Raw genomic sequence first — 11,847 nt, forward strand, 5'->3', positions numbered from 1 at the left:
AGAATGAGAAAAAAGCATGAAAGAAAAGTATGTCTGCGAGTGATTGTATGGGGAAAAAAAATGAATGTATGCGAATGCATTGCAGTGCAGCAGTGCAATATCTTTAAACACCACGTGAAATGAGGTTAACGTTACATCATATAGTTATTGGGGGGAAAAAAATAACGTCCATACGATTATAACGCAACAATGAAATAGCGTTTTGAACGTTCGTGAGCTAAAATATTAATGTGTTACAAAGCGCAATACAAAGATTATAACATGGGTTGAGAACCGCAACAATCCAGCGATAGGATGTTAGGTAGCAAAGAATGAAACGGAACAATTTTAATCAAACCGCATGAAATTTACACAAGAATACTATCGCACACACGACGGTGACGCGATTGTGCGGTATAGAATGTTGCAAAATATAGGTAGGTTGAACACACATTAGGTAGGTGCTTAAGAAGGCGCACACACTGTATATAGAAATTTTCATACTCTTTACTTTACTTTACCCTTCCCTTCGAAAGCATAACTAGCCGGATTATTGAATAATTAAAGCAAAATCGTTATACCTTAGCAGCTATTTAGCAAGAAGTCAATCGATGAGACTCGTAGTGTTCGTGTGCATCAACGATACGCACGCATATTCTTACGTATACTGCTGCACCATTGTTGTACGCTATGTTTGTTTGTTTTTTTGTGTAAATAACAAGAAAAGCTTTTCAAAAAACTAAAACAAACCATATCAACCTACGTATCAAAAATTGTTCTGAACAGAGTGAGATGAATAAAGATTATGTTTTTAACTATACATGGTTCGGCATTGCATTCCATTTTATGCTATTTTATACAAATTCGAGCAAAAGTTTGGTTTTCACGGATCGTTAACGAATTTTTACGTTAAGTTTGTTGTTTAGCTATAAAATTTCCATATTTATTTTATCTTTTTATGTAAAAAATTGTCTCACTGACCCCACCTTTGGAAATTAATATATTAATTTTAACCCAGGACCTTTTTATGCACAATTCTATTCTACGACCCCTGGTGCTGTGCCTAGACACCTGCATTAACATGTTTACCCCCAAAATTTGACTAGCTCGATACTTCTAATTCAGCCGAAAAGTTTTGTAAACGTACAACGCGCGTTTTTTTCACAGTTTCGCGACAAATTGGACAAATTTGTCGCTTGTCAAGCCAATTCAGTATACAATGCCAGCAAAATAAATGCCCACACTGCGTGACGCTAATATCTTGCGTGGTATCCATGCAAAGGGCACAGTTGCGTGCTCGCAGCGAAGCACTAGACGAACGTTTGCCGCTGGTGGCCCGTGCCGGGATGGATTTCGTGGTTGGTTCCGACCGGTACTGTCGGTAACGCGCGGCCAGGGCTAGCACAAGTTGGGTCAGGGTGACGTACCCTAATACCCTATAACCGTAAACGGAATGGTCCTCTTTGAGCCAATTTCGAATAAGAACCTGTAACGAAAGATATGATTTTAGCCAACGCAAGGAAGCAATACATTTCTATAGACTCACATAGTTAATGCCAGTTAACCGCTTCGATATGTGGTACTTTCTACCGTTGATGTAAAACAGGCTGGTATGAAATCCACGCACGTACGGTACCACCACACGGAGCGTATCGATCAGCTTGTGTAGTGCGTTTTTAACCGATTCCAGCAACTCCTCGCTGCGGTCTATTTCGGTCTGCAGGTAAGTGAGCACACGGTCCACCACATGCTCGCCAACGTACTCAAGCAAAATAGCCAGCAGCTGAAGTGCTTTGTTCGGTAACATTACATAGTTGGCGTCCACCTGTATGATCCCGGTGTACTCTTCCCCGAGCGTTTGCAGATTGTTGAGGATGGCATAGTGATGATAAAGGATTTCCGCTATCAGCTTACACAGTGAATTGTACTTGAACCAGTGCCGTTGGCTCAGTAATAACAAAACCTCGCTTAGCGCTGTCCGTATGTACTCGATATGTTCCTGGTCCTTTTGCACACTGCGGATAATTTCCGCCTGGCCAGCATTAGCGTGGAAAAGCGACATGCCGGCTAAAACAATAAGCGCTGTTTATTCTCACCAAAACTCTAGCTGCCTACATAACTTTCAAGAAAAACAATCGCAGCTGATTTGAGCATATGTACGGGAATGTAAACTTTATGCTGTCAAATATTTGATGATTATGACCCAATTACAACACACCAATCTTGTTCCAGCAGATGGGCAGAATGAAAAGATGTGTTTTTCGTTACGTTTCGTAATAAAAGAGAAATATGTATGCAATATAAAAATCTTTGCTATTTACAACTAATTAACGTGTAAATTTCTCAGCGTAAGAAAAAAGGTCAATGTTTCCAATTTTAATTTCCAAATTTTCCAATTAATGGAACATCTCGTGTGCAGTGCGCCAATTTTTCCCCTACTCCAAATAACCGGGCTGTCAGTTGTGGAGACAATTCCAGCCAACTGTCAGTTCAGCGAACCGTTCCAACTGTCGTGTACGCGTACGAAGAAGCTAAAGAGCTAAAAGCTGGTGTGCGTGTGTGTCGTGTTATTTGCGGTAAGTTAAACAAATTTAACTGAAAAATTGTATTTTGCCTCAGAGTAGAAAGTTAAATTGTTTCGTTAAACATCAGGTAGCATAGTTTTACACGCATTTGTAGATACGCATGTGCAAAAAATGATCGCCACCGTCTGCAAGGGTGGAGAATGAAGTTGTGATGGTTTTGGTTGCCATTTTTCTTTCCTTACCTTTGTCTTCACGGGTGCAAAGTGAAGAGAATGTTGATGATTCACCAGCGTAAATACGCACTGGTACCATCCATTCGATTTTCATTCAATCTTGTAACGTATTTGCAGATGTTTCTTGTATCTGGGTGAATCATTTGATTCAAAGTTTGAGTTTGTTTCTCTTTGAAGCTTTCTATATAAAGCAACCAATCGCTTAAATGTATGTCAGTAGTTATTGTAGTAGCGATAGATAACATAAACTTGTGTAAGAAAACATTAAACCCTGGTCCAAAACAATTCTCCATCTGTTTATGGAAGTTTAATGTGTCAGCAATGTTTGCAAAGGAATGAAAAAATGTTGTTTTGCCTTTAAAGGAACTGCTACCCGCAAAGGTAACTACCGATGCTGCAAATCCCTTCCAAAAGCTACCCGATGGAGGGGATTTGACGTTCTTATGTGTGCGTTTTGTCATGGAGAAGAAATAAAGGTAGGGCTGAAGCAGGCCACTCGAGGAGGTCACTGTTTACCAAAAGGGGCCATAATTTTGTCCGTCTTTCGCCATATAAGGATGTGATTTTGCAGCCTGTACACAGCGCACCCCAAGTTGGTTGGGTTGATTCGGTGAAAAGTATCCCGTACCGACACAACCAACTCTCACTCGACCTCGTTTTGCGACGTTGGTGGTGGTAGCTCAATTCTCGATTACCGAGTCGTCCTACACGGTACAGCAGAAGTAACAACTTGATGCCATCTGGATGGCATTATTGGTCGATGTAACACATGGTGCATCGCTGAGCGCGCGAGCTGGAAACGGGCGGGGGCCTGAGAGAAGTCTCTTGCCCTCTAGACGCTTACATATGCGTTGAGGTTTAAGCACCGTGACTAAAAACGGTCGCCACCAACACAATGAACAATGTTTGAAATGTCTCCATAAGTCTGTGGCAACGGGGACTTGATGCTGTTAAGTCCAAGGTTTGCGATCTCGTCGTCTTACTCGATAGGAGCTCATGTTTAGTCGTAATAATAAAGTCGTGGACGTAGGTGGGTTCAGTTATTCAGTACTGACAGGTTGCTGAAGCATCTGTGTAGCATAGTGTGATATTTAGTTAGTTTAGGTCTAAAAATAAGAATTGCAAAACCATCCTTTTCTAACGATTCGAAGTGGTGGTTATATTTTAATAATGCATTTTGTTTTGTTTCGTCCGGTTTTTATTTTCTTCAACGCTCAATTCAACATCAATCAACATACTCGCCATTCACCAATCATCCTTCCCGTGGCATCTGGTCAGCATTCTCTGTTTTCTTTTAGCATCAACAATACATCAACAAGCACAAGATATAAACATGTCTTCCCGCAAAACTGCCGGACGTCGGGGTACGACGAAAAAGCGTGCCCAGCGCGCAACGTCGAACGTTTTCGCCATGTTCGACCAGGCGCAGATTGCTGAGTTCAAGGAGGCGTTCAACATGATCGACCAAAACCGGGACGGATTCATCGAGAAAGACGACCTCCACGATATGCTGGCGTCGCTCGGCAAAAACCCAACGGAGGATTATTTGGAGGGCATGATGAACGAGGCGCCCGGTCCGATCAACTTCACCATGTTCCTGACCCTGTTTGGCGAACGGCTGCAGGGTACCGATCCAGAGGAGGTGATCAAGAACGCGTTCGGTTGCTTCGACGAGGAAAACGCGGGCGTCATCAATGAAGACAGGCTGCGTGAGCTGCTGACCACAATGGGCGATCGGTTCACCGACGAGGATGTGGATGAAATGTTCCGCGAGGCACCGATCAAGAACGGGCTCTTCGATTACATCGAGTTCACTCGCATCCTTAAGCACGGCGCCAAGGATAAAGACGAGCAGTGAGGATCATGGAAATATTTTGTTTCTGCCTATTATCTTAAACTTAAAACAAAAAAATTCTCGGGACGCATTTACCTTGAAATGATCGTACTATCACAAATTCCATTTGCAAGTTAACCTTTTAGGGCGACACTTGCAGTACCGTTTAAATGACCATCAGTATTTCTCGTCTCAATTGGTCGTGTGCCATTGCAGACCCATGATGTGTTAAACCCCGATTTGCCTAATTAATAAACGATCTATGTAATTGGTCTGTGTTATGTAAATTAAATGTGGTTTTCAATATGTCGCTTTTTTCCAAATTCTAACACAGCGTGTGAATGATGGCGAGGGTTGATAATCATCATGATCTCTAGTGTATCCGAACGCCGTCTTTGGAATTGCATTTAAATTGCTGATAGCTTTTAAAAACGATTATGAAACGAACAGAACAGAACAGACGAGAACGAAAACGACCAGCGACAAACAGAGGTGATCGTACGCGTAAATAACCAGACGGGATATAGAAGATCAACAGGCATGAAGCATCAATACCATGCAACAGAAGTTGGTAAAAAGGTAAAATAGAGTCCCAAACAAACATTTGACATTTCGAAAGTGCTAAGGGGCTGCGCACACGCAATGTGTGTTTCTTTCAATCGCTCTGTAACGGTAACCTCTGGCGGTGAACTTCGCGCAGGGAGTTCTCCTGGATTATGCTGCTGCATAATCAGACGACAAACATTCAACGGGAATGTGCCTCAGTCTGCTCGGATAGCAGACGAACTGTCGCCAGTAGCCGCTGCTGCCGCATCCAAACGTTGGTGGAAAACATCCGGTAGCAATTTCCAGCGGTAGAAAACATATTCCGGGAGTTTTGGCGCATCATTTTAGCTGCTAGCGCTGGTACCGTTGCGCCTACTGTTGTCATACACTTCGTCTACTGCTGCATCCTCCGATAGCAATCATTCGACCGGGAGTTGCACCGGCCCGGAAAATATCACCAAACGATCACCTGCATTGCATCATTCTGCAAAAATCCGCCAACGGTACACGGCAGGTCGCATAAAATTAGCTGAAACATAAATTAATTAAAACACTGTACAACAATTAACAGAATAAAATCCAAAGCGAGGACAAAATCATCACTTCCCTGCACAGTAACGATCACGATGCCAAATGTAAACAAACAACACACCAGCGATTGAAAGAAACACACATTGCGTGTGCGCAGCCCCTTAGCACTTTCGAAATGTCAAATGTTTGTTTGGGACTCTATTTTACCTTTTTACCCAGAAGTTTATGCATGAAAGTTCCTGATGAGACATAACATAAAAGACATTTAAGATTTATCCGCAATCTTTCGACGTTTTACACTGTTCATGTTCATGTTTCGGCCTTGGTCGTGTTGGAGTCATACTAATGACGTTATCAGGTTAACAAGAAACGAATGTAGCTCAAAGAAGCACACATACGAACCAGAAACCGTGAGCATTTGCCTCTCAAACCCTCTGCTATGATGTGGGAAACATATGAAAGAAAACTTAATAATATCAAGAGTGTATCAATAATAATCCATTCTGGAATCAATTACCAATCTTGACAATAAAGCGCATCGCGATAAAATGAATACAATCACAAGGCTGTATAAAAGAAAAGTTTTGTATGAAATCATTATTATTATAGATGTACAAGTTCCAGGTAACATATTTTTGTATGCAACTGTAGAACTTATGCGAAACACACGAATTCCTCATAGGAATATGTTCAATGTTAACTGTTCAACTGTAGCATATGAAAATTTACGAAAATATCGTTCTCTGTTTTGTTTTTCATCCTCTTCATCTTCGGGACGAGTGTGAATTCGATCGAAAACAACTCACGCGTCACTTTGACATCTCAAGTGACATTCATCCTAGCGGCAAATACGGAGGGAACCATTGCTGCACAATTTCCTCGAAAAAATTCGCATCTTTGGTTCATATCAGTGCAGTGGTGTTTGTTGCGTCGTATTTCTTTTCGCGTTCAACCTACGAAAAGACCCGAACGAATGGGATTGTTATTACTAAAATTGGTCGCGATACTCTACAGTTGGTAGCAAAAAGTGAAGAATCAATAGAAGTACAGAGAACCACCGCCAAGTGCGTGACCCGATAGCGTCCTACAAAAACGAGAACAAAAAAAAAGACACATTTACTGCAAATTTTTTTATTCCCTTGCAAGGACTGTGCGCTTCCTGTCACGCGGTAAACTAATTTTAGTAAGTTTAGGGCATAATACACCCACCCGACACTCGCGGTGGCAATTCAGCAGTGCAAACCGGCATCGTCATATGCAGAAATATTGGATCGAATGGAAAGATAACACGTAACTTTGAAAGAAAATCTCGGAAACAATGACTTTTCTGTACGATCCTGAGGCTGGGAGCTACTTGTTGTATGTAAGTGCTGTATTCAATACCTGTTAACCTTTTTGTACCCTAGTTACCATCCGTTTTTCGTTTATCATTTCATGCAATGTGGGTTTTTTTTCTTACCTATTTCGAGACGTACCATCAGTACGTCACAAAAAATCTAAATCAGCATAGTGGGGACTTGTCTGTGCCCCTTGAGTACATATAGCTTCAATACATTGGTTTTGTTTGTGTAATGTTTCCTGTTTTCTTTTATTTGCTTTTTATTTTCTCGATTGCGAAGTGACTTCCTGTACCGAACCCCGAACCACGTCCGTCTTAGTGCGTGTATTGTATCTGTCCGATGTGCGCGTACAATTAATCTACATTTTACGTGTATGTTCTACCCTATGGTGGGTAATACGGCTACGTAGGTGTGCGTAGTAATGTGTGTTTCGTAAACAATTGTCCAAACGTTCAACATCAGCTCCAACGAGCGCTGCAATACCCCTCCCGGGGAGAGACTGCTGTACAAAAAAGTGTGTAGGAGGTGGTCAGTCTGAATAGCGTCACTACAGGCTGGTGGATCAACCGGTTGAAAGCAAAGTGGGAGCAAATCGGAATCGACAACCCCTGTCATCGCACATCTTATCAGCACTTGGACTGGTTGTCGCATGCGTTTCGTGTGATAAGAAACGCCAAAAACGTTTCGATCCCTTTCCGTGCACATAACCCACGGTCGGTCGAACCCATCGGAAGCAGTACGATACAAACCGAGGTGATGCAAAGCATCGTTCATCCACAAACGCACACCGTTCTGTACACATCCCCCTGTGGTGTCCTGCATGTCCTGTCCATTCTGTGCGCCGCACTGCCCTAACGAATTGGTTATTCATCCGAGCCATGTCTTACACCGAGCTGGAGAGCGGCTATCAGGGCCTGAAACAGGCATCCTCCAACGATGGCATTATCAGTGCCTTACAGACGCCCTCTGGACGGCCCGGATTCTACGTTGGCGATGAGGTGAGTGCAGTTATCATCGCTGCTTTCATTCCTTTTTAGTCTGCACACCCCCGGTACGAAGTGGAGAAGGCTAGGATATAGATCCAAGAAATCTTGTTGGAGTTACGTAACGCACGGTTGCACTTCTCCCACGCGTGTAAATGCCGTCTATGAGCGGAAACGGTTGAAACGTAAGCATATCATAAATGTTCGTACTGTGCGCGATACGAAACGGGAAAGCCTAGCTCTTTCTACGCCGTCCTTAGATGCACTGCACTGTCGCCATCCCTGTTATTCTCCCAACTTATTAGCAGAGCGTTACAGTTTTTTTTAATGGTGTGTGATTCGTTCTAGCGCGAATGCACTAAGGCACATGCACCATGCAACGCGATAGTCTCTCAAAATGTGGAAACAAACTTCACTCCACTTGAACAATGATTTACGGTCCAGGGCATATTCATAACTTTTTGACGATGCACTAGTTTCGGTTTGGCACATTTAATTTCATTGTTATTTTATGATTTGTGGCATACAATACTATTATTGGTACATTTTCTATACCAAATGGTTGAAGTATCAAATCTTATTCATCAATATCTGTTTGTATTACTTGACCCAAGATGTGTTAAGTTGGATCGCATTCGCTCAGTTCGTTTATTTCATTAGCTCATTTAGCGTTATTCTAATTGTATTGCTGTCTTCAGTTTTTTAAAGAACTTCATTATTGTCTCTTATGTATTGTTACAACATAGATCGTAACTCAACGATGATAAACGAAATTTTTAATGAGAAAAAGAAAGAGCTAAGCAATTCATTGACTACGGATAAGAATGTGGACGGGGAGAAAAAAAAAAAACACTGCGCACACACCACCACCAGGGTTCTTGTTTGGAAGGGTAAAACGGTCGACACGCACGAACCAAGAGCAAACGGTGTTGGATTGTGTCACGTAAGAAAACGTGAAGACACACCACCGCGTTAATGAGAGGGATGATGTTCTCGCGGAGAGAGAAGAAAGCTAACAGAGCACGCGCGCTTCATGGTAATGGTACGGCCGGCCACGCTTAAAGCGCGCATTTTCAGTACGCTGTCTATCTTCCGCAGTGCCATTACGGCGGGGTTTTTTTTTTCTTCCCCAACAGCGCGCTGCGTACATTCGTGACGAATCCATTTTCCCGTTCTCGCGCGGCCCGCAGTGTTTGTTTACTAGTTTCCCAGTTCCATTTATTACCCTACCGCGAAGAGATGTGTGTGTTTTGGAGAATGGTTTTCTGTTAGCGTTTAGATATTATAATTAATGCGTTTGGTGTCTGGTTGGTGCTACCGTTTAGGGTTGATAATCCTATCAGCATTACCCTTCGCAACAGCAATTTGGTGAACTGTCTGTTGGTGGTTGGTTGGTTGGTAGTGTCGTAACTGTTTGTTTTTTACCAAGTTTTCAGCTTGTCTACAAGCGAAAAGTGTTGTGTTGTTGGTTAGAAAGTGCGATGCTTTGTTACATTGCTTCACAGTTCTGTGAAAGATCACAAAGATCACACAAACATTGATGGATTCGATGAAAGTTCTAACCATTTCTCTACTCACAGCACATAATCGCTGATGGAATGCGTTCTTGCCCATTGCTTACATCGTGATCGGCCAGTAAAACAAAACGTTACACGGGTAATGCGCACAACCTGCTAAGAAAGCAGCAGAGTTGCGTAGTAATTGTATCCTGTAAAGCACCGCCCCATAACAAAACTCACTCGAGCAACAAAAAAAAACATCACGTGAATAAGCGACATGGAGTTTGTGTACGCTTGTAGGTAGCGGTTTTGTTCTTCTATTGTGGTGATCATATGATAAACATATCCCGATAAGAGCTCCGGCACTGGATGTTCAACAATCTCAGACAAGGTGCCACACATTGTCTTACGTTCTGATATTCCTTGCATTACACAGACGGCTAAGCACTCCACGCCTTGCAGAACGAGGGGAAGAAGCACAAATCAGCTCCGTTGTGTTGCAGTACTAAAGCTTTTTCCACTTAGCGGTAACATGCAAAGAGTGAAGAACCGGCCTGACATGATCGTGACAATGCGATTCAAGTGCCACGTGTCTGGTTTGGAAAATACCAATCCGCTAATGCCATCCATTCGGTACCATCCCGTGCCAGGGAGTTGTGGTCCCCTTGATCCCCTCCCCCCCGTGCAGGTGGAACAGCGGTTGGAGGATGGTTTCTTTCTCCGTTACCCTCCGTATATTTTGTGGCTGTCGGTGCAAAACGGCACAGGTTGGGATGTTATCAGAGCAAACCCACACGTCACAATGGCAATGAAACGCTGTGCGCTGGTTGGTGGGTTGATAAAGCGAAAGATAAATTAAATTGGGTCGGTCAATAATGGCGCGATTCAGCAACACACCCGGTTTGGGTTGGAATCTCGATTGGACCGCGAGTTACTTATCTACCGCTATACCTTAGATCCGTTTAGGGCTGTTGACATCAGAAGATCATCAAGAATATTAACAGAACCACCAAGCTTTTGTATATTGGAGGTCACTTGATGAGTAACTTTGAAAAAAAGGTGGATTATATTGTTTGAAGTTTGTAAAATTTCTGTGTTTTGGAGAAGATATGTGGAATATATAGTTGTTTTACATCAACAAATAATGATTGCCCTTCTCGTTTTAGTATCCCATCGACACTGCTTAACGTGCGACATTCTGCTAGTTTACGGCATTATTTACGGCATTTCACGCTGCAAAACTGGAATTCGGAACGATCTAAAACAGTAGCGGGCCAACCAACTTTATTCTTTCCCGTGTTGAAGTGTGTCGGTTTGCACGTTATCGCTTCACCGTTGGTTTCAATGGAGCAAATTGGATCGTCGAAAACATCAGCTTGAGTGCCCTCCCCCGTTGGACATTGGGAAGAGGTCGGGAGGGAAATGACCCATGTCCGATTGAAGGTTTTTTTCTTAAAGAAAAGAAAAAAGGAATGTCCACTATGAGAGATGGCATGGCAGGGGAATTTGGTTTTGGCTGTCTAGAAATTGTCACCGAATGTTTACAGTAGGAGACGCGAGTCAGCGAGTTTATTCTATTTTGACGGGAGTTTAAGATACATTCATCTTACCAACGCTGTTCGGTTTGACGTATTTTGCTAGCTGGTATTGAATTTGGTTTAGTTTTTTTTTTCTATTGCTTTCCTGTCTTCAAGGTTCTCGTTTCAGACATCGTGTATGTCGTTTGGTTTATAAAGACTACTGGTACACTACTGCTGGCTTTCGTTAGTTAGTGTGCTACAAATATTGAATGTAATATTGTGTGTTAATAATAGCCGAAGAGTCAGCACATATGCAACATCAGCAGCTAAGTCAACCAAGACCTTTGTAGTTGCCGTAGCAACCCTCACGGCTATGCAACAGACTGTGCATACTTTTTGGGATAAAAAGTTAATTGTAAATCAAAAGAGAAAAACACAATCAATACTCCGACGCAAATACCCTTCAGCAAATGAACTAAGGGTTTTGGTTTAAGACGCAAAAAGGTACCCTTTCGCGCTGGGTTCCATTCAAACCTACGTACACCGTTTCGTTTATTTTCGTTTCTTTTTTTTTGCTCCTCCCCACAGCAGTCGCGGTTGCTCTGCGTGTTTTAGTTGGCGCGTTGGTTTAGTACGCCACCCGACCCCGACTCCCGCTCATTTATTTGTTTTATTTGATATTTGAAAACATGTAAAACGGTGACCATGAAGGGAAGAAATTGTGAGTTCTCGGGCAGTGAACGACCAATTGCATATATCCCATGCGTTTTGACGCGATGACTGATGCGGCGTGATGCAACTGCGCAAGAATAGCCGATCGATTCGGCGCACTTCTTTTCTTTTTCTTATACACGGTT

General features: G+C 42.7%; 2 protein-coding genes across 2 annotated transcripts; one reads left to right on the forward strand and one right to left on the reverse strand.

The window, feature by feature from the left end:
• Positions 1 to 1,081: 1,081 nt before the first annotated feature.
• On the reverse strand, positions 1,082 to 2,041 carry LOC128712118 (peroxisome biogenesis factor 10). The gene is made up of 2 exons (XM_053807017.1): positions 1,526 to 2,041; positions 1,082 to 1,465 (listed from the first exon to the last, which is right to left on the reverse strand). Exons 1-2 carry the CDS (start codon positions 2,039 to 2,041, stop codon positions 1,082 to 1,084), a joined length of 900 nt encoding a protein of 299 aa, XP_053662992.1.
• A 2,029-nt stretch (positions 2,042 to 4,070) lies between these two features.
• LOC128718900 (myosin regulatory light chain sqh) lies at positions 4,071 to 4,595 on the forward strand. The gene has a single exon (XM_053812552.1). It carries the CDS (start codon positions 4,071 to 4,073, stop codon positions 4,593 to 4,595), a length of 525 nt encoding a protein of 174 aa, XP_053668527.1.
• Positions 4,596 to 11,847: the final 7,252 nt, after the last annotated feature.

The sequence above is a fragment of the Anopheles marshallii genome, chromosome X, assembly GCF_943734725.1.
Source record: "Anopheles marshallii chromosome X, idAnoMarsDA_429_01, whole genome shotgun sequence".
In the NCBI taxonomy this organism is placed as follows: Eukaryota; Metazoa; Arthropoda; class Insecta; order Diptera; family Culicidae; genus Anopheles; species Anopheles marshallii.

What these genes read in the sequence shown, in the direction of transcription:
- LOC128712118 (XM_053807017.1), bottom strand. Translation starts at nt 2,041, where the DNA reads ATGTCGCTTTTCCACGCTAATGCTGGCCAGGCGGAAATTATCCGCAGT. An exon ending in GGTTAACTGGCATTAACTAT is followed by an intron (nt 1,466 to 1,525) that starts GTGAGTCTATAG and finishes CTTTCGTTACAG; the next exon opens with GTTCTTATTCGAAATTGGCT.
- LOC128718900 (XM_053812552.1), top strand. Translation starts at nt 4,071, where the DNA reads ATGTCTTCCCGCAAAACTGCCGGACGTCGGGGTACGACGAAAAAGCGT.